Source organism: Poecilia reticulata, linkage group LG23 (genome assembly GCF_000633615.1).
Source record: "Poecilia reticulata strain Guanapo linkage group LG23, Guppy_female_1.0+MT, whole genome shotgun sequence".
In the NCBI taxonomy this organism is placed as follows: domain Eukaryota; kingdom Metazoa; phylum Chordata; class Actinopteri; order Cyprinodontiformes; family Poeciliidae; genus Poecilia; species Poecilia reticulata.
Genome location: NC_024353.1, coordinates 5555117 through 5576726, shown reverse-complemented (window position 1 = coordinate 5576726; position 21610 = coordinate 5555117). Strand labels below are relative to the sequence as shown.

At 37.8% G+C, this 21610-nt stretch overlaps 1 protein-coding gene across 1 annotated transcript in view; it reads right to left on the bottom strand.

Moving 5' to 3' along the window:
- Positions 1-20082, bottom strand: part of cacna2d4a (calcium channel, voltage-dependent, alpha 2/delta subunit 4a) — a 72049-nt gene extending 51967 nt beyond the window's left edge. The window contains exons 1-28 of the mRNA XM_017302840.1: positions 20002-20082; positions 19558-19754; positions 17228-17309; positions 15198-15314; positions 14974-15033; positions 14276-14438; positions 14058-14189; positions 13703-13763; positions 12792-12942; positions 12563-12637; positions 10306-10395; positions 10095-10208; positions 9929-10007; positions 8899-9032; positions 8684-8701; positions 8141-8218; positions 7824-7904; positions 7290-7364; positions 7092-7178; positions 6882-6953; positions 6614-6675; positions 6071-6138; positions 5937-5982; positions 5755-5852; positions 5548-5641; positions 5344-5436; positions 5081-5208; positions 3269-3337 (exon numbers count right to left, since the gene is read on the bottom strand). Coding sequence (XP_017158329.1) covers positions 3269-3337; positions 5081-5208; positions 5344-5436; positions 5548-5641; positions 5755-5852; positions 5937-5982; positions 6071-6138; positions 6614-6675; positions 6882-6953; positions 7092-7178; positions 7290-7364; positions 7824-7904; positions 8141-8218; positions 8684-8701; positions 8899-9032; positions 9929-10007; positions 10095-10208; positions 10306-10395; positions 12563-12637; positions 12792-12942; positions 13703-13763; positions 14058-14189; positions 14276-14438; positions 14974-15033; positions 15198-15314; positions 17228-17309; positions 19558-19754; positions 20002-20082 — 2605 coding nt within the window. The remainder of the gene's footprint in view (positions 1-3268; positions 3338-5080; positions 5209-5343; positions 5437-5547; positions 5642-5754; positions 5853-5936; positions 5983-6070; positions 6139-6613; positions 6676-6881; positions 6954-7091; positions 7179-7289; positions 7365-7823; positions 7905-8140; positions 8219-8683; positions 8702-8898; positions 9033-9928; positions 10008-10094; positions 10209-10305; positions 10396-12562; positions 12638-12791; positions 12943-13702; positions 13764-14057; positions 14190-14275; positions 14439-14973; positions 15034-15197; positions 15315-17227; positions 17310-19557; positions 19755-20001) is intronic.
- Positions 20083-21610: the final 1528 nt, after the last annotated feature.

The window sequence follows — 21610 nt, the reverse complement described above, 5'->3', positions numbered from 1 at the left end:
TCTCATGTTGGTTTTTATTTACCGATCCCTCGGTTCAGATTTTCTATCTGTCTTTTTATTATCCTTTCAGCACCTTTGTATGGAGCATGACAAAATTATTCACAGCCTGTCATTGGTGTTGCAGCGAAGAACTAATCTGTAGCTGAGCCCCGATTCTGGATCATCTTCTAACAGATGAAACCACTGGCCTTCATTGAAGAATGTGAAATTAAATCAGCCACCAAAATGGCATGAAGGAATAACATGTAAGTAAACAGAGACATCGATGAAGAACGGGCCTCGCTCGTGTTCAGGGAAACACTGACACTCTGTGGTCATGAAAATAATTGTAACTCTTTAGTCATTAAAATACAATCCAAAATATGAAGAATAACCATTATATTTTTAAAAGTTTTTCTCTTTCAATTTTTTGTCAGGCTTGTAGATAAAAAAAATAGATGGATTCATTTATATGACTGTGAAACTGAACAGAGAATGAAAATATTTGGGATAAAAATACAGAGGAAGCTCATGGCACACTGTACAGCAGTGTTGAAGTCCCACCACTATACTTTACTAATACGGATTTAACAACAGTACAGAAATGTACCAAACATTATTTGGTCACTTCATTAAGTTTTTCCCTTCACAGTAAATCGAGTAGTCCTAAAAAGTTACTGTAAGTTAAAGTGGAAAGGAGAATAAAGTGTACATACACAATCAGAACACCGATGCAGTCAAAACGTGCTCTCATTCATTTGACTCAGGCACCAAGAAAAACCTTTGCTGCTGAAACCAATTATGATGAACATGCAAAAGATACCTTTGATACATATGTTACACCTCTGTAGATCTGATAAGCAAATTCTTCTCATTGATAAATTTACAACATTATCTCCAACACATACCAGCCGTAAACCTTTGAGAAGAGTAAATCAGCTGAGTAAGGCGAGTAGGCACATGGTTAGAATACAGTGGAAAAATCTAGGCCAAATTTTGTACAGAGTACAGCTTTTTGGTTGAATATGTTCCTCAATCAGTTGGCTTCTAAATGTTTGATATCCTCTCCTTTTTTAGGAGAAAACCTTCGCTTACTGCAGTGAGAAACAGAAGCAGAGTGGGAGTTTAAAGAATGACACGACAGAGAAAGGAGAGTTACAAGGGGAAGAGATAGGCGGAGCAAGGGGGGGAAAAAAATCTGCCAAAGTGAAGAAAGACAGATCTGACAGCTTAGTTGGAGAGGGGAAGAAAAATTAGAAAGATGCTTGAGTGGGTTTAACAGGGTAAAGAGGACAGAGAGATGTGTCTGAATCTACAAAGGGAGACGGTGGGGTGGGACACATGGAGGAAAAGGCACAAGGAAAGAAAGGAAGCACACGAGGAACCAAGAAGAAATGCAGACAGAAAAGGAAGTAGGGACAGAAGAAAGGGAGGAAGCTTAAAAGAAAGGAAGTTACATGGGATGCAAGAGGGAAGCCCTTGGAAGAAAACAAAAAGAGAACCAGAAAATTTAAATGAAGACAGAAGGAAAATAGAACTGGACAGACAGGATGGACAGACAATAATGGAAACAAACAAAATGGTCTCTGTTGCTCTTCACTGTTCATAGATGCTACATCTAAGTGTAAATTTTTTTTATTTAAATTGAATTAAAAAATTGCATCCACTCACATTGGGAAAAAAAAAGAAAAAAGAATGAAGAATAAAGAGGATCAAACTCAGGATCTCCAGCACAAACAGAGGTTGATTAAGATGAGAAGCCTCAGCCCTTTAGGCTTGAATACATTATAGTGCAGCCTTCCACCTATAATGGTTCATAGCCTTCAGAATTAGCAGTTCACTGTATTATTTTCTCTTATACGTCATGAGATTAGATCATGTTTTCCTAAATGTGCTCTCAAATTTTACAACAAATTCAAGAGCCACTGTGTATCAGCATGAACTCCATCAACTCAAATTCTTCACAAAAGTTATTTCTCTGCCACGGTGTTTGCCATCTGATCCGCTTAGATTCTTTGTTCCTGTTGTGGTGTATCTCAGATGTACACAAAACAAAAAAAAATTTTTCTTTGCATTATGTAAAATCCTGGAGTGGATTTTACTCCATGATGGTGTCCTAATGATTAAGAATAGGACACCATGCAGACACGGAAGGACACGGCATAAAATGGTCAAAGAATAAAAAGCTGTAACATTTACTTCTTCCCGTTTCTCACGCTTAAATGTATAATTTTTACACTTCAGATAGTGAACAACAGGTTTATATACTATTATGAGTTTACTCAAGTGTATGTCGTGTTTCCTAGTCTCTGGTTATCAGCACAGGTCAATTGTGTCTGAATGAACCAAATCCAGCAACAATGTAGCTGGATTTGGCGCAAACCGGAACCCCTGCTGGCTATTATCTTGCTTCTCTTTCATCTCACTTTCTTAGATGTTTTCTTAGCAAGGAGTTTAATTCCTTTAATGTAAGAAAATCTGGCACAATGCCTCCAAGCAAGCCACTAACAGATAACTGTGCTCCACCGTGTTGCTCTTGCAGAGCAAATGCGAGTTATTTTAAGCACAGTTCAGACATCGCATTTAACAAGATTCAATCACAAGACAGCTCAAAGTACAGTCTGCTATTAACTGTATCCATCCAGTTGATTTTCAGAGACTTGACGATAGAAATTAGCTGCAGGGCGCTGGGAGGTAAAAATCCTCTCACTGAAACTAGTGAGCTAAGCACTATTTTTCAAGTGTAGAGTTTGAAATATAAAACTTAAAGCACCCAAACAAAACAGAATCATCTAGATATTATGTCCAAATTCTACAAGGTCACAGACATGTGGCTTCAGGCTACTTCTCTTCTTCACCCTTTGATTGCCTCACATCGAGTCGACAGCGTTAATATCTTTCTTTTTTGGGCTTGTTGTGAGCAAAGTGAGTAGTGGTGGTTTTAACTTTGACACTACGATAACTACAAGAGATTAATCCGGCACAAAAACAGATGCTATTGAAAAAAACCCAACAAATAAGTCTCAATTTAATGTCACTGTTGATTGTAATGCACTGTAAAATTAAGTTTTAACTTTTTTGTTCAAATGTCTCAAACAAATTAGTAAAATATACCATCCGGTTTTGCTGGTAGAAATTCCACAAACTTTAGGATGAAGTAAGGAAATCAAAGTTTAGTCATTTAAATATGCAGGAGCTTAGAGAAATCAGTGGAGAACATTAAAAGAGGTGGAGGATTAAGAGAAGATTAAACAGGAACGGGAAGAAGAAATAAGAGCCGTCATCCTACCTCCAGCGATGGCTGTTTTCTTGCCCACCGTCACAGTCACAGCAGTGGTGCTAATCACAATTCTTCCTGCTGGTAGAGCAACAGAAACAATCTTATAAAGAAAATCCCAGCACCTTTGTCATTTCATGCATAATGCGGCAAATGGATGCATGCGTTCGTTCCTTCCTGACATGCAGAAGCACAATACACTGCATTTTCTTTTATTAATAAGCATTTTTACAATGCCACTGTCAGATTAAATGCATCAGATTTGCTGAAATGTATTTAGAAAGATGTGCGGAAGGCTGACTTGCACCAGGGTAGGTAATATTAAAATTCATGCTCTGTTTTAAATCTGTTTTGCATCTATTTGCAGCCTTCAGCAGATGCTGACAGTCACCAAGCCTCAGATTTCAAACAGATTAACATTTCAAGTGTTGCATAACTGAGATTAGGAGAGTTAATTGAATAATGCATCCATAACCAAAGGAATGCATTTGTGTATTTTGGGCGTCCATGTGCTCTCCGTATTTATTTTCCGTTACTTATCCTGCGAGAGTTAACCATGCACTGCATAGATTCTCTGATATAATTTTTATAACGATGTATAAGAGTTGAAATGGGTCAAAGTGAAGCAGCAAGAATCTTCCTCTCTGATGGGAGAAAACTGACAGGATGTTCTCATATTTAAACGGCATGCTTTATGAGTGGGAACCGGAAAGATAAAAAGGAAAAAAAGGCAGGACCGAGCCAAAACCGAAAATAAACTAAAAACAGAAACACAGAGCTACAGCAGTTTATGTCGTCTTAAGCCCAGAGCCAAGGAAAATTATGGGCAGGATAGATTCAGAAGTGGAGGCATGCCAAGTATCAGAGGCAGTTCTCTACCCTGCTCCTCCACACGGTGTTGCACCTCTTCTGAACTGAAGGTGGCACTATAGGCAGCCTCATAATCCCTGAATATATCTGAAAATGACACACTATCTTTTTTCCACCATCGTCCTAAAACATTTAGATGATTATTTAATACGCACTATTTAGCATAAATCAATCATTTGTATGAAACAATCTGAGAATGTGAAAACATAAAGGAAAAAAATCTTTCAACTTTATTCTCAGAATACCCTTTATAGTTTTAAACAGTCCTTGCCTTGCAAAAGCATTTGCTGATATGAAAGTATTTATTAGGATTTTATGTGAAAGAGCAACACAAAGTTGAGAATAATTGTCAACTAGGAAAGCAAATAAGAATATTGTACAAATAAAGTCTAAACATTGTTTCCGATATATTTATTGACTTTTCCACCACACGTTTTACACGTTGGCAAAAAAAAGTGACATTTTGTTCTCAAAATTACTTCAGGATGCATACGACAGAGTTTGATAGGTTTATTAGGATTTTGTAAAGTGACAAAATGTGAAAAAGTTTCTTTTTCAACTTCTTTTTATTGTGTAAACAATTAAAACTTATTTCAACATGGGAACGTTTTAAAAAGCTCAAAAAGAAAAAAAAATTACTGTTCACTTTTTCTTTGAATCTACGGCCAAGTTATTGTCAAACCTATATAGAGGAAATATTAGTGACAATCAACATAATGGAAGATGTTATGTTTGTCCAAATAAAGATTTTTCATGAAAAGTATTTTCTGTGTCTAAGAACAAATCTCCAGATTACATCAACAGACAACTTCCTTTTGATAAATACTGCTGATAAATTAAGCTTTTCATAGAAATAGCTACAATATTCGGGAAATTAAAAAGATTGACAGCTATTCTGTATGTCTTTCCTAATTATTCTCTAAATTGTTTGCAACGTGAAGGTGATCCCTCTACCTCTTGTGTCCTGTCTGGGCATGTAGTACAGAAACTGTCCAACTGGATACTCAGAGGCTCTGCGGTACCACACAGGGAAATGGTCCAGAGTGAACATGTTCTCTTTATCAGTGGAGGTCAGGAAAGACCTGAAGGGACAAAAGCCATCAAGTTTACCTTTAGTTTAAAATCTATATATATGAAGTACAACATAGAAGTAAATGTTGAGGAGTAGAATTGATTTGAAACCTCATAAACATGGTAGCTGTTTAAATGACACTCACTTGCCAACTCTTTTTTCAACACCCGTGTACCTCAGGTACCTCTGCAAGCCTGAACGAGTCCCCAAGAAAGCAGTCTCAACACCATCGTCCATACTGGGAGAGCAAGAAAACGCAAAGCAAAAAAGGTGAGGCGAGGTTGAAATTATAAGGCTGGCAGCCCAGCATTGCATCCAGAGGGAATTTCATTTCAGCGTTTTTGTTCACCTAGATGTGTTAAGCATGAGAGCGGTCCAGTACGCTTCCATAGGTGCTGTAACAACAGCATCAAATAGAGTCTGTTGCAACAACTGTCTATCGCCTGGAAGGACAAAATAAGAGAGAAAAATCTGAAAGTTTTCAAAGAAAAATATTTAAATTTCAAATCGCATGCAAACAAAATTATTTGGTGAATGGAACTGAGTGTAGGCTTACAGTGCAGATCTTTTTCTTTCCCAGTGAGATATTTTATGACGGCCTGCAGCTGGGTCAGTTTGCGATGTGCCGGGTCGATGTCGATCTCACAGTAGGTCCTGCAAAGACAAAAATATGTAGATAAATGTTTGTATACCTTTCCACTGAAACTTCTAAAAGGAAATGCAATACTATATGTTTACCATTCATTGGCTAAGGTCAGATCCGGAGTGATTAAGTCATGAAGACCTGAAGAACAAAGAAAGAGGGAAAAGGAGAGACTGAAAAGGTTTGTTCTCTTAAAAAAAAAAAAAAAAAAAAAAAGATTTACATCTACCTTCATCCAGCGAGACATTTCCTGTGAAGATGTACTCTCCATACCCTCTACTCAAGACTATACCAAGACTGTAAAAATAGAAACAGAAAAATATGTGTAATAATAAGGTCAGGGAGGAAGTTGTGGACAAGTTTAAAGCAGGGCTACAGAGCACTGAAAGTGTGTTCACAGTGACCTTGAACTATTTTTGCATAAGAACAATCATCTTTTAATGTACAAAGCTGGGAGCGACACAAAAGGTTAGCAGCTGTAAGGGCAACGAGAGGTGGTTCCACAAAGTATTAGCTCAGGAGTCTGAATACAAAAGGTATGCCATGCCACACTTTTCATATGTAAAAAGAAAAAAAAAATCTTTGAAAGTCATCAGATCATTTCCTTTCCAAGTCAGAATCCTGGACTGTCTTATATTACGTCTACTCCCAATGAAGCACATTGAGGTTTCTGCCTCTAAAGTAACAAAATGTGGAAAAGAAATTTAAGTGGTGTGAACACTTTTGCAAAGCACAGTAGACGCCATTTGCAAAAAGAAATAATTAAACAAACCTGAATGGTGTCTCATTTATGACTGTGTAAAAATAATCGTTCTTCAAGAAGATCACTCTCCTCTGCAAGAAGGAAGCACAAAAGATCACAAATTTGACAACGATAACATAATAATCATGCAGAACTGGTTAAACAACCATCTCCATTAATTAAGCCATATTCTGAATTAATTCAGATGACAAAAGATAAAAGAAATACTTGTTTAACTGGAATGAAAACGATATAAGATGTCTTGGAACCATTTCATAAAAGAAAGCAAAGTACTTACTCCTTTGTCCACTGAAGATCTCACATCTAAAGACATTGTGCCGGTTTCTCCTTTGACCATGGCTGTCCTCAGCTATAAACAGAAACATCACATATTCAGGACTCTTGTTCATGATCATTTTAGTACAGCAGTCATTCAAAAACAACAAAAAAATGTAAAAAAAAAAAATAATAAAAAAAAATATATATATATATAAAATAGTGCACTGACTTTCTCTTCAGTATCCTCCCATTCAACCTCTGACAGATCAACACTGTTGTAGTTTGGTTTAGGCTTCAGTTTCTTTCCCTCTTTATACTGTCACAGACAAACAAAAACAAAGACATGTGGGAGTTTGTTACCAACGCCGCTGGGTTAATAAAAACTCAACAGTCTCTCAGAGGATGTGAAGCAAATCTTTGCATGTACCAGAGGCCGCAGTTCTGGATGAGACAGGATGTAACCATTATTGGTGATGAGGAAGGCGTAACCATGGATACCCAGCTGGAGGAACAGAATAGCAGAAAACCACTTATATCTCCTTGCTGTTATGACATTACACGGTGTGTTACAGTCGCACACATTGCTGTTTAAAAAGATGTGTTCAATTAACATCAAAATTACAACTACAGCACAGCACTGCAGAGTCTACATAAAGACAGTAAGGAAGAAAACACCATATAAACAGAACACACCAAGAAATCAAATACAGACGGGTTAGGTTGATTTTTAGCTTGTTCCTCCCTGATCTGTGATCAGCCAGTGTGGAAACTGAAACATCTGATTATTGCTGTCAGTGAAGTGCTAAACACTCCCTTGTGTGGAAGACGCAAAAGGCTCAGTGAACTATTTTCGGTAGCAGTCAGAAGAAGACCAAATGGTGTGATTAGCAATTTAAAAGGAACTATTTTCCACATAGACATGTTGTCCGTTTCTTTAAGCTGTAAATCACATATGATTTACCTTGTATCTTGGAGCTAATTTCATCAGTTCTCTTAAGGCCACATCTGTTCCTACCACTCCCAGTAAAATCCCGTGAGACAGCTGGAGAGAAAAGGACACCAGAGCTCAATGTAATGAATTATACCAGGGCATGCTGCCTTTAAGGTCAACAGACTTGCATTTGCACAACTTTGACAGAAAAATAAATAAATAGAGCCAGACTTTGAATCCATTATAATCTGTATTGATGTTCATACTTCCCTTCCTTCTGTACTCATGCATCAGTATGAACATAAAACCATACATTTAGCAAATAAAAAAACAAGAAGTCAACTTACAGTTTCTTCCTTCTTACTGAAAACAGGCATGGCGACTGAGGTCATCAGGAGCAAACTCTGTGCCTGAGTGTTAAACAGCTGCAATACAAAACACAGATGTACACTTAAACTTCTGTTGAAGTAAAAGTGACTTATGGACGCATTCATAAGGGAACAGAGAACTTGGCAGACAAAGTAGTCAAAAAAAAACAAACAAAGTAAGACAATATGACAAAGTTGATGAAAATGAGGTGAATAAATGAATGAGTTCAAAAGAATAATTTTTTGTGTTTTGTGATTTATAAGAAACATATATGTATATAACACAAAGATTACTAATGCTTAGCGTGCTCTATGGTCGGTTTGTAACAAATCAAACTGAGAGCAGCATTATCAGCCAAGTTCAGTTTTAGAAAAACGTAACACAAATAAACATCTACAGACAACAAAACACTGAAAGCTGTTAAATGGAAACAGCATTCTAAGCAAGACATTAGCATGATTAACCCTTACGCGAATACCCTTTAATTTGCATAACTAAGCTAAAACTCCAATTATGATTACCTCATCTTTATTGGGAAGCTGAATGGGATGATGGAGAGAAGAAAACAAACCAGGATGAAATGCATGACAGCAAAAAGAAAGAATGACAAGAAAAAATGATGCAGCTGAACAAAGAAGATGCACCAAAACCTAAAGACAAAGATTTGCCGTTACTCTAACTGTATCATATTCATTCTGCCCAACAAGTTTGTAAATAATGAGAGAAGAAGACTGACCACACTGTCCATGTAGGCCTCTGTCCAGATGATGTCGTGGTCATGGTTGATAACCATTGGCCGACTGAGAACGTGGAGATATTCCATGACGTTTTCCTGAACATCAGCCAGTGTGGACACGTGTGTGTAATAACCTGCAGGATAAGCAAATTCATGCAAACACATTTCACTTACCTGGAAAATACAGTGAATTTAGAGTCCATAAAATATCAGAGAACTTATTAAGATATAATTACGGTAGATTTATTTATTTTTAATTAATCTGTTTGATTTCTATTGATGGTAAAATAAAAGCAATGCATTATTTTACCAGACATCTCGACGTACAAAATTACATAAAAGTGTGCGTCGATAACTCTCCTGTGGTTTGACGTAGTCCAGGTTTTATGTGATTATCAACGTCTCAAATGAACAAAATTCATCTTAGGAAAATACTCCTAACTCTGTCAGATATAGAGTGGATTGGAAAAATATTTACACCCTTTGCAGATTTCAAATATTGTCCAGTTCAGTTGTTACAAGACAATATGTATGAACAGCTGAAAGTTTAGCGCTCTTAACTTGATGGAAAGAGAATCTCCAACAACAAATTTTAATAAGTTTTTCTCCAAGACTGGCTGTCTGTCTCCACTCAAGAAACATGACCCCAAAGCATGATGGAGCCACCACCCTGCTTCCAACTGGCCAAATTATATTAAACTGACCAGTAAAAATGTATGAAAATGTAAGGAATATAAATACAGTAGTGGCAGCAGTTGGGAGGAATTACCAGAAACAAAATTTCATTGAATGCTGCGTCTTTCTGATCTGAACTGATGCATGGCACCATGTAATTCACAAGGGGGCAGCAACTGATAGCTACAAATAGCCTCAATTCTGATGTAGTTGAAAATGAGGAAATACCTTCATCTCTACTCTGAGACTGACATGATTTTTCCTAAGAGACTCTGGTTTAATTATTGGGTTGGGCTTCTCTCTGAAACATTTGAAAGAGAAAAACAGAAGAAACAAAAACATAAATTAGCTTTACCCTTGTTGTTGCAGGCGATCCATTTAACATTTTCAGCAAACGTCATCTCGCGCCCAATGAGATACGTGAACACTCGAACCTGCGGAAACGAGTAAGAACCGTCTAAGCGGCAGAAAACACCCCACATTCAGTACTCTAAACACCTGAGTTAAAATAAACTTCCCACCCGACGTTCTGGAAAGTTAAACTCTTCGAAAACATCCTTGAAGTCCTCCATGGCGCCGTCTGTTATCAGCATGATGGCCTGGTTGCACAGGCTGCCCTGCCCCAGTGAAGCAGCCTAAACACATTCATTCACAAAGGTAACTGGAAATAACTGCACCATTTCACAACAAATTGTGCTTTTTTTTTTTTTTTTGCAAAGAATAGAGACCAACCTCGTTAAGGACCTTAAAAGACTCCTTCATTGCTTTTTTTACTTTGCCCTCTCCTTTGACTTGAAGCTCATCCACCAAAAGCTTGAAGTGCTGTAATGTCAGATAAAATATATAGTCATAAAACATCACTTCTTCATTGCTATTTTTATTTTGGCAAATGCAGGTAAACTGACTCATGTGTCTTAGGAGGTAGAAAACATGAGAGGGACTGTGCAGCCAAGGGCTTATGCCTGGTTCCCTGGCACACTGACCAATAAAAGCAAAGTTACTACAGCCCTAGGAGGTAATCAGGATTAATTAACACATGCACACAGGCTATTGCATGCACAGCGAGTAGTGGCTTCTGTGGTTGGACTTTACAGAAAATGTAGGTTAAAGATAAACTATTGTCACTCTTTTGGTACATTTGCAGAAATATGTCTATTTTGTTAAAATCCCCCCCCAAAAAAAAAAAAAAAAAAAAAAAAAAAAAAAAAAAGAGAAATGTCTAAACTTTTTAAAATTTTATTTTGCTAAAAGGGGAAAAGGGGGAGAAAGAAATTTGGGAGAAATCTGCAACATGCAGTGTCTCACAATAGTATGCATATTCCTTGACCTTCCCCACATTTTGTTCCTTTGCAAGCACAAAACTTAAAAGTGTTTTGTTGGTATTTTTAACAAGTTAGCAAGTCAGAATAAGTTGGATGGAGCCAGTTCTAGAAGTCAACCGTTTGGAGGCTGCAAAAGACTTCAGACTCGATCTGAGGTTCACTTTCCAGCAGGAAAACTATTCTAAACACACAGCAGGATGGTTCATATGAAAATATATTCATGTGGTCGAATGGCCTAGTCAAAGAATAGACCTAAATCCAATCAAGACTGCGGCGTGCCTTGAAAATTGATGCTCACAAAGTGCAAAATAGGTGTCTGACCTTCAGCTATTTTGCAAAAAAAAGTTCCAGTTTCTAGTTGTGTGAAGCTGCTAGACGCTGCAGCAGAATGTTTTGACAAAACTTTGAATCAGGAATGATTATAATAAATTACAAACGCAGGCAATACTTTTCACTTTCTACTTTGAGAAAAAATAATTGTTTAACATGACAAATCATTTTACTTTAGCTTCACAGTTGCACACCATTCTAAAATCCTTCATACATTGAACTTTATGGTGGTAGCATAAATTTTTCAAAATTTCAATGAGCGCGAATGCTGTATCTAACTCATAAAATCAAGCACTCACATTTGTATATGGTAGCTCGGAAAAGCTCATCATGAACTCCTACTTCATAAAACGGGTTTTGGAAAGACATGACTGCCGAGCGTTCTCTAATAAGGACGGACAAATGTGCCAGCCAACATCTGTCCATTCTCCTGCAGCCCATCTCTCTGCGCATTCAGCCAATCAAATCCCACCCTCACACGCCACATGACACGCTTATAAAACTGTCAGCGGCCAGCGACCTCACCTGATCCGCAACAATGTGGACGGGAGTGAAAGTAGGGCATACATCCAGCAAACAGACACGCACATGCTACGGCGGAGCAGACTGAGCAGGTGTTGGGATATCAAAGCATGAGAACGGATGAGCAGGAGGAGAAAAAAGATGAGTGCAGCAGTAAAGCACTGAGATATTAGTGGTACTGCTTGTATTTACTTTAAAAATAAAATAAAAGATGTGGCTTAAAGTAAAAGTAGTCTACTAAAAAAGAGAATGTGTATGCCCCATTTTACAATAAAATAAGCAGAAATGGTATTTATAAGACGAATAAAAACAAAGATATTAAAGACATAACTGGCTGGCAAAAAATGGACAAGTGAATAATACGTTTTGGATTTTCATTATGTTTGGGGTTATAAAGGGTCTTACAGTGAATGCTACAATTACAGCACGTTCTTACATAAAGGATTTAATTATTCTTCATCTACCCATACATACTAATATTTAACAGGCGTGTAATTTAAAACGTTTAGATGTGGCACAATAGAAAAAGCATGGAATTGAAGCTGCAATCAGCGCAGAGAAACGTAGAAATGTTTCCAATAGTTTTCCAATTTACTGAGATGCAGCTGAATTACACTGAACTACCAGCGAGAAGCAGCATAAAATGCCCCCAAGACCTTGACCCTAAACTTAACCTGTGATGTTTTACTATCATGTGAATCTCTGTCATCAGAGGATTAACAGGATTGGGTCAGCAGAAGCTAATTGTATTAATTAGCTGTAAAGCCAGTATGCGTCTGGCTTTTTTTTTGTGTGTGTGTGGGCGCGCGTGTTACCTCTCTGTTATCCAGATCAGCTTGTACCAGCATGCCCTTGAAACAGGGTTCCACGTAACGAACATAGTCACTGTACTGGAGAGAAACCAACAAAATGAGAGAAATTAGGAAACATTTAGTAATATAGAAAAATAATAGGAATAAAAAAAAGTTAATATTTTCATATTCAATCAGATGAAAGTCTTGCAACCAATACCAGATTCACATTCCTTCGTGTTCTTATACTTACAGCTATGATGTTTACAAAGTCATTTTCTCCCAGAGTGTCTAGGATGGTATTAATTGTGTGCTTGGCTATCGTCAGTCTCAGCCCCTTCATGCTGCCGCTCACATCCACCACGATTATCACGTCTTTGGGAGACGTGGCGGCCTGTATGTACCTAAACAGACAGGTAAAGATCATGATGACGTTAACGAGGAAGTGCAGGAACGGAGCAAGGGTTATCCTTTTATTTGTTCCTCCAGTCTTCCGTTCCTTGCGTACCATCATCCCTTTATTGCCATCCCCTGACTTTCTAAGCCAATTACACGCAAACAAGATTTCCACTCTAGCAGATGTGATTGGAAGCAGTCGAGACCATTTAGCTTGGAGAGCTCCGCTTTCCAAAAAGAGTCTGTCTCTCCAAGAACGTCAAAGTTCCTGGAACTTCAAAAGCTGTTCCATGAAACTTTCCAGGAAGGCAAAATGTTGCTCTGTTTGTGCAGCCTTACTCCTGGGAATGGAAGTCACAGAATTACATGTTTTACTTGATTACTTTTATGAAAAGAGGTCATTTTTCCTCATTAAAAGCACGCAATATTTGGTCAGATCATTCTTTTTTTTTTTTTTTTTTTTAACAGAACATACATTTTAAAAATGAAGGCTTTCATACAATTTGTTCCTATTTTGTTGGCACCAAAGACTGGTGCCTGCCTGTGAAAGTGAGAGATGCTGCAAAAAAGAAATTAACTATGACAACAACGTAGAGGAGGCTGATGATCTCTGTCACAAAGTGTAGGAAGAATGTAGCTGAGATTTAAAGTGCTAAAACAAAAAGATTTAAAGTACTAAAAAAAGATTTTTAGTACTTTATTTTTAGTACATGTATGTTTTAAAAAGACGTCACTGTGTGACCGATGATGGAATGGTTGTAGCTTTACCAGTTTCTGTTTCGGCAGTCAAAGGTGACCACACCATTTTCATCTGGAATCCACTGGATTCCTGGGAATGTAAAAAGCAAAGCAAAAATAAATAAATAGAAAATAAAAAAACAGGTCTGAGAGTCAGTACACAGAAGAATTTAACAGTAACCATCTTTCCCACAAAGGTACTACTCCTGCCATATCTACTGCCACCATCCATTGAATTTTACATACAACATATCAAGTAAGTGCCCTGTTTGACTTGAGTAGTTTAACATGTTTCTGCTGCTCCACTTATTGCATTATCAGCACAGTAATGGGTGAAAATGCAGCAGGTAAATTTGCAGGATGCAAAAACATCCTCTCCATGTACCTGGGTAGAGCCTGAAGAAACCTGTGGCACTGCCAAAATATTGCCAAGTGAGAGTTGGATCCTTCTGGAAGTTATCAATAAAAATATCATTCAGAGCCTCGGACATGTAGACCCCGTTTAGAATATCAGGATCTGCAAAAAGAGACAGAAAACAAATTTGGATTTCGTAAGAGATTTACTGCATTTGTATGGAAATCCAGGCTTTCCGATTTTGTTACCTCGATTGTAAACATTTGTAGGAACTTGGATGTTACTCTGCTGTGTGCCAACAGGAAGTTTATTGAAATGTTCATTTTTCTCTAAGAGGAATTCTCCACCAAGTGGTATTGGATTGCCCTCCTCATCCACAGTGTTGATCAACAGGGAGTTAAAGTAGTCAAACTGGGGAAAAAGATCAAGAACAGATGCTTGTAAGGCAGGGCCAGCCTGGGGCATAAGAAAACTTTGTGACGAAGTCACTTTCTTATATCACAAGATAATTACGTGATACCAAAAAAAAAAAAAAAAAAGAAAACAAATACTGGATTTATTCGTATTGCTTGTGCACCTTTTTCTGCCACACTTTTTCCTTCCACTCAACTTTCCATTAACATGCTTTAATACAATACTCTGAAAAGAGGTGTTAAAGATGCAGCAGTCCGTTAGGCTAACAGTCTCTGTGTTATGAATCTATGAAGTATAAAAGCTAGGGTGGTCAGAAAATAGATGGATGGAAATTCTGCTTATTAAAAGCCTAATAAAAATAAAGATATAGGCATTCAAACTGCACTTCTGGGGGTAATAGTATAATTTTACACACTTTAACACAGCTCTGGTAAATTGGGAGTGCTGAATATCACTAAAAATAAGCCAACAGAATAAAATGATATACAGCTCGTCTGGATAAATGGTTGAACCCAAACACATTCTTACTTACCTCTAGCGTTTCGTTGTACTCATGTCCCAGATCAGCATCTTCTGCTGCTTCTGCTAATCTCTGCAGCAAAACACAACTTCTTAATAGCACTCAAAAGTACAATCATGTTACTGAAGCACTTGTGATAGATAAAGCAACGGTTACAGATGATGGATCAAACAAGCAGCAGACTCTCTGCATTAAACATATCGTCTGTTCACTTCTCTCTAGCAGGTCGTCATTACCTTCACCGATTTCATCTTTCTTCCCAGCATTTCCTCCATTTCCTCCGCAAACTTCTTTACCAGCTCTTCACCGTTCACCTCCTCCATCTTCACCACGCCCTCCACATCCTTGTATTTCTTCAAAACAAATTTTGACCCATTTACTCAAGTCCATGTTATGTATATTTAAACATTTGCAGTTAAAAAGTTAGACTAAGCATCAACAAGCTACGTTTGGGTTTCCACCTACTAAGTCTGCACCTTGCAGGATTTCACCTAATTGCAAAAGTGACTCAACTATATGCTCACATTAATAAATTGAGCGTCGGTAAAATGGTCATCAGTGCCGACGGCTTTAATTCCTGTGGCTCCTGAATACGCGGTGGGGACAGATTCGGAGTTTGCAATTGGCTTTGTGGAGAAACCCGGCTGGTTTGGGATCAAATTTGTTAAGCAGCTTTCCAAATCTACTTTAGCTACAGCTTAGTGTCTTTATGTAAATCATGAAGCCAGACAGAATCTTATTCTGTACCATCACAGGCGAAATAAAAACACGTCAGATCTCGTATTCTGGATAAAAACCATAAATCACGCCACTTTGTTGCTGCTAAGAAAGATTCCTAAACTCTATAAAAACTAGGACAGCTTGCTAAAATCATACCCAAATCATAGCTCCACCTGATATGAATGTGCATGAGTTAATTTTTTTGACAGTTAAATATATTTTCTAAGCCTTTTAGGGATAATTGCTAAAAATTAATGAATCTAGCGATGACTGAATATATTTTCCAAAACTTTCACATTACGCTCCGATTTCATGCCTTGGGAATGGGAGTAGCAGCACTAATAGATTCTTTGAAATATCAAAAATTATAACCTCTCTTTAATCAAACAATTCAATTTAAAACTTACTGAATGTATAGATTTTTTGAACAGTTTTTTAATTTTCCCCTACCTTGGAGCAGGAAAGCAGATATTAACAAGAGAAAGGATTATAAACGAAGGATTATGAAGAGCTCTTTGCAGCCTACAGCAAATAAAAACAAAGCTGTGGCTGCTGAACAGAAATCAAAATGTTCTTTCATGATCTTGCAACTGAAAAACATTTAGTAGCTTAGCCAGGCTACACAAGCAAGAGCAAAACGCTCTGCAGCTAGAAAGCCATTGATTAGACACAGGTAGGCGATAAATGGCTTCATGTTGCGAAGATTAAACTAATGCACTGGATGTTTTTTTACACACCGGTGGCCGAAAACAAAGATAAGCTTCTGAAATATGAGAAAGCGACACGGTCTGCGTAAACACAGCCAATAACGGTAGAGTCACTGCACAAATTTGTGTGAAAACAAAGGATTTGCATATCCAAATGGGAAAGTTAATGTCCTGAATGAATGCATGCCTTGGATATATTTCAGCATCCAAAATCTGTTGGGAGAGATTTTATTTTACAACACATTTAGTAAAAGATCAAAAAGTTAATGAAAGGTATCAGAATAAAAACGCACAATACGAGTGCGGCAGATGGTGAATGGGCCTGCCAGGGACTCCAGAGGGTGGCATGCAGAGAAAAATTGCATGTACTAATTACTGAAAAACATATCCGAGTAGTATTTAGGTTAACCGTGTCACCAGATTGGTCTATGGTCATCGAGCAGATGTTGTATGGAAAATGTATGCCACTAAACTCAAAGGTAATGAATGGTTTCCCTTTCAAACCCGTCTTTGAATATTTATTTTCTTCCTGCATAAAAAAAGCAGCAGCCGAGGTTAGATAAATTAATTTAAGATTTGTGTCAGCTAGAATGTAAAAAACTCGATTAATTTCTTTGCTTCCTATATTCATCTGTGTAGATAAACTATAAATGTTCTTAATCCTTAACATGCAACTATCACTGTCTTCCACTCAGCAAAAGGTGTAAAATTCCCAAACTGCAGGGAATGTTTCCCAGTTGGCCTATGAAGCACTTTGGAAATATCTACTGACTGACATCTGCTTTGTTCAGAAATGGGTCAAGTTAGCTTTTACTGCGCAAACATTTGGGTTATCTTACCTTCTGCAAAAGTTTAGCTCCAGAGTATCTATTGGACAAAGCAGCAATCTCTTTTCCGAAGGACACGGCCCACTGCTGCACACTGAACACAGAAAAAGAAACACACCATTCACTGTTTTAAAGTTGTTATTATTGTCTGAACCGCTACTAAGTCAAATGAAAAAACAGCAAATATCTAATACCAAAAATCTATAGAATCAGTCAGTAAATTTTAATTCTAATTGATTGAATAAATTCAAATCTTGGAATATTGTTGTACAATGTACACCCACTAAACACGTATAATTTTTCTTTCACTGCAAAATAAACTAATATTCAAATAAAACGCATTGACATTTGCAGTTTTAAAAATGACAAATTGTAAAAATTAAAAATAAAAAGCTTAGATGTTACTAACACTGCAGCAAGGTGGCTCCCCAATGAGAGATTAAGTGAGCTTACTGAAGGTGACAGTGGAAGAGGACAGACATGGCTGCCAGGCCAAAGGGTTATTCTGTGCTCAATAGCATGCAGTAATTCTACAAATCCTCTATGTGAATGCAACTGAGATAAGGTCATAGCGTAGACAGGATGTGACAGATGGCTCAACCTATGGGGAGTCAGCCAGCTCTCTGGGACGTGGACAGCTTGCTCCCCTCAGTACTGAACACGCTCAGTATTTGCTGACAGATTCTTTACAAACTGTTTATTGTACAATAAGAGCTTTTGGGGAAGTTCAAAATAAGAAAAAAAACATCTTTACTTTCTGAGATTTTTAAAAATCGCAAGGAAGATTTTTTCTTTGTCGCTCAAGGGCACAACATCGATGACACGATTGCGTTGTGATGTTCTTTAAATCACAGTTTTGTGATGGGTAATGAGACTGTTTCATTAATATTTGGTCCAATTTAAAACCTGACCAAAACACAAGGATGTGGTAAGCCGAAAATAAAGATCATCATCTAAATAGATACTAAAACAGAAAATAAATTTGTGAACTCAAATGTTTTTATACTTATTCAGATTTGGGTAGTGATCAAATTCCATACCTTTCCAAGTATGACTTTTACACATTAAAGTTTGTTGAATGTTTTATGTTTAATATTTCTTTTCAATATGGTTTTTTTCATCCTATCAAAATAAAATAAAAAATTGGAAGGACTTGTACGCATGATAGAGGCAATATCCATTTTTCTTTGTACTAAAACATCCTAACATTACTTTTCCAAAAAAAACATAAGGCCTTAATTTAATTTAAGGTAAAGCAGGATGATGCTGCAAATGATTTTGAAGAAAATGTGGCTCAAAGCAGGTCAGATTTTGAGAGAAAAGAAAATACTTAATAAATGCAAAAATCTGTTTACTGCAAAATTGTGATAAAAGTAAAAAATTAATAAAACCTGGAACAAAATGGAGAGCAAATGAACAAGAACAGGAGTAAATGTGAACAGAGTAGATTGGAAAGAGAATATAAGGATTAAAACGTATCCATTTTTCTCCTAATGGTAGCAGAATAGTGATGCTGCCACAGCGGCTAAACAGCTGACCCCTCCTGACGTGAAATGTAACGGTCATTTCTTTGTTCACTTTCAGTGAAGCAAGAGCCTCCAAATCTTCAGACGGCATAATAAATTTTGTGTCAAAGTGACCTGAGGTGACCTGAAAAACTGCTGCTTTAATTCTGGCCCAATGACACAATTTTCTAAAACATCAGCAGCCGCATCAGAGGGTTTCTCAATTATAAACGAGCGATTTAAAAAGAGAGGCAATTACTTCTTTCACAGATACATCGGCTTAAACATCAGTAAAGGATAAAACTAGGTAACAGGGTCAGATGCTTTTGCTAAATTTGGCAAACATCTATGCAGTTGTAAAAATGTATAAAATTAGAATAACTGAAGTTTTGTTATGGTCAGAAAAAAAAATAACCAGAATTTTACTGGAAACATCATTCTCCGTCTGTGGCAGCTGAAAGATTGTAAGATAATTTGGCAGGTCCTTGTATCCCACAGGTTAACAGATGGCCCATACAGTATGCTTAAGCCAAATTGGAAAAAACAATATTGAGTCATCCGTAATGGCAACGGCTTTAAGAACAACCATGCTGCTGGTGGATTTAAAAGCGCACACATGGAAACTACCCGATCAAATTGTTTTTTGACATTAAGTGGGAAACTTCATCACTGATTAGCAGATCAGCGTGTTTCGCTTTGAGGAGATTTTAAAAACTAATATTTCTTATGTGAACTTTTAAACAAATTAAGTTGATCTGAGAGGGGTTTAGAAAATCAAGACAAGTCATTGTTTTCTCCCTGGTCTGCCAGAGTTGTACTCATTGCAGCTGCACTCACGTTTCTGGTGGGATCTTCATCTGGCCGTCAACCACCAGGCACAGTGAGCCAGAGAGGATAATCCACATCAGCATCATCAGCCTCCTTCTGCGTGGCCCACTTCTGCCCGATGTAATGGCATTCCCAGCGCTTCCCAAGCCACAACAGCTCATCCATGCAGCTGTTGCAATCTGCATCGTTCCACCTATTGCTGCAGACTGGCCCAAGCAGAACAGAAATCATGGGGTTAGTGTTAAAGAATAAAAAATAAAAAAAAGGAATTTTTGTCATAGAGGGACTACATCCAGGTTTCCCCTTGGAAAAGAAAAGAAAAGCCGATTCATTAGCTTTGGTAGCTAGCCAAAGAAATAAAATGAAAATAAAAAAAGCTGTGCAAACAATTTTGGTTCTGGACACCGAGCTTTAAACCAAAACATAAGCAAAGTTCTTAAACATGTTACTTACACCCTTGGAAAATTGGTTTATTTTCAAGTGAAGAACTTTACTGCTACAAAATGACAGGTGGTTCTGTGAATTACCCAGCATGAAGTGGGCACACCTGGTTTCTTAACGAGAGGTGTCCTCGTTAATTAGCCTGCCACACTTCAGGCCAGTTCTGGTTTTCTCTTGTAATCTGAAATTTGTAAACTGAATTTTTACTGAGAACATAGACACAGCTCTTATATTCAATATAAAGGACTGGAAAGCCAGATAAAAGCGGCTGAAACAAGCTTACTCCATGCAGTGGAGTAAGCTTGTTTCTCCACCCTAATAAGGCGGAGGCTCAGTCTGATGTATAGGTTGAGAGGCTCTGCATCAGCAAACTAAAAGAGGTTTGTTGAAGTGAACCGTTCATCTAATCAGGATCTCTTTGGAGGTGTTCTGGGGAAGTCCCACTGAGAGGAAACCCTGACTAAGGTGGTGGGTCAACATGTTCTCTGTGGAGGTTTGGGATGGCCTGGTCTCCCCCCCTCAATGACCTGTAAAGCGTTTCCAGGGAAAAGGATGTCTGGGTTTCCCCTCCTGAACTCGTCGCCCCCAGCAACTCGATCTTGGGTAGGCAGAAACTAAAAGCATCTATGCACCTGCAAAAATGCCTGTTGTGGTCGTCTCCAGATCCACAGTGATATGTTGAGCTCTTTAACTAAACGCAAAGACTGAGTTCTTCCTGGTGGCAGTTTTAAGAACTCAAAAGCAGTCCATAATAATATGCAGATAAGCAGGGATGTGTAAAAACAAGTAATGCTGAAATGTAACGTTGCAGTAGCAGAGGATGGTACTCACTGTGTCATATTTTAAAGGTTTTAAGAGGCATGCTGATTAGAAGAGAAAGTTACTAGATGTTGAACAAAAAAAATAAAAGTCTGAATGGCTGGTTTGATGTCAGCTGAGCTGGGTATCCCCGCATATGAAGGAATGGGCAACGTTTTTATCCCGGATGTCAGACGTCACTTCTGTGCACAAGGGGTCCCATCTAAGTCCTGTCATTCTTCAACACCTCACTTTCCAGGGCTTTTGATCTGATTTCTATTACTTCTATCCTCCACTTCTCTCTTCCATGCTTTTCCTCTCTTGAATCCAGGGGAAAAACAAAAACTGAAAAGAAAAAAAAAAAAAATACTTGATAAAAAAATTCAGTCCAGCTCAGTCATATTTTTTTTTCTAATAAGAAAAGGGAGCATTTACATTTCCGGAAAGCAATGTGAGAATTTTCCACCGCTCTTCCAGACAGCTTCACATGGTCCCCGGTTGAAAAGCAAAACTGCCCGAAACAAAAGAATTAACATGCAGAGAGCCGACAGACTGATGAATGGATTGTAGGGACATCCTCTCTCTCCAGAGTATCTTTTCCTTCTCTCTTCAAGCACCACTTTATACCATAATCCAACCAGGATTAAACCCCTCCTCCCGCCATCCCTCTCACGGTCCACACACACTGACACAATATCGCTCCATTTTCTCTTCCAGCAGTGCTTTGTTCCCTGCTTTTCTTTCTGGCTGTCTTTCTTCGCCCTGTTTTCTCCTAATCTCTCTCACCCACTTTCTTCTCAGAAACATCGTTGACTATGTTAAC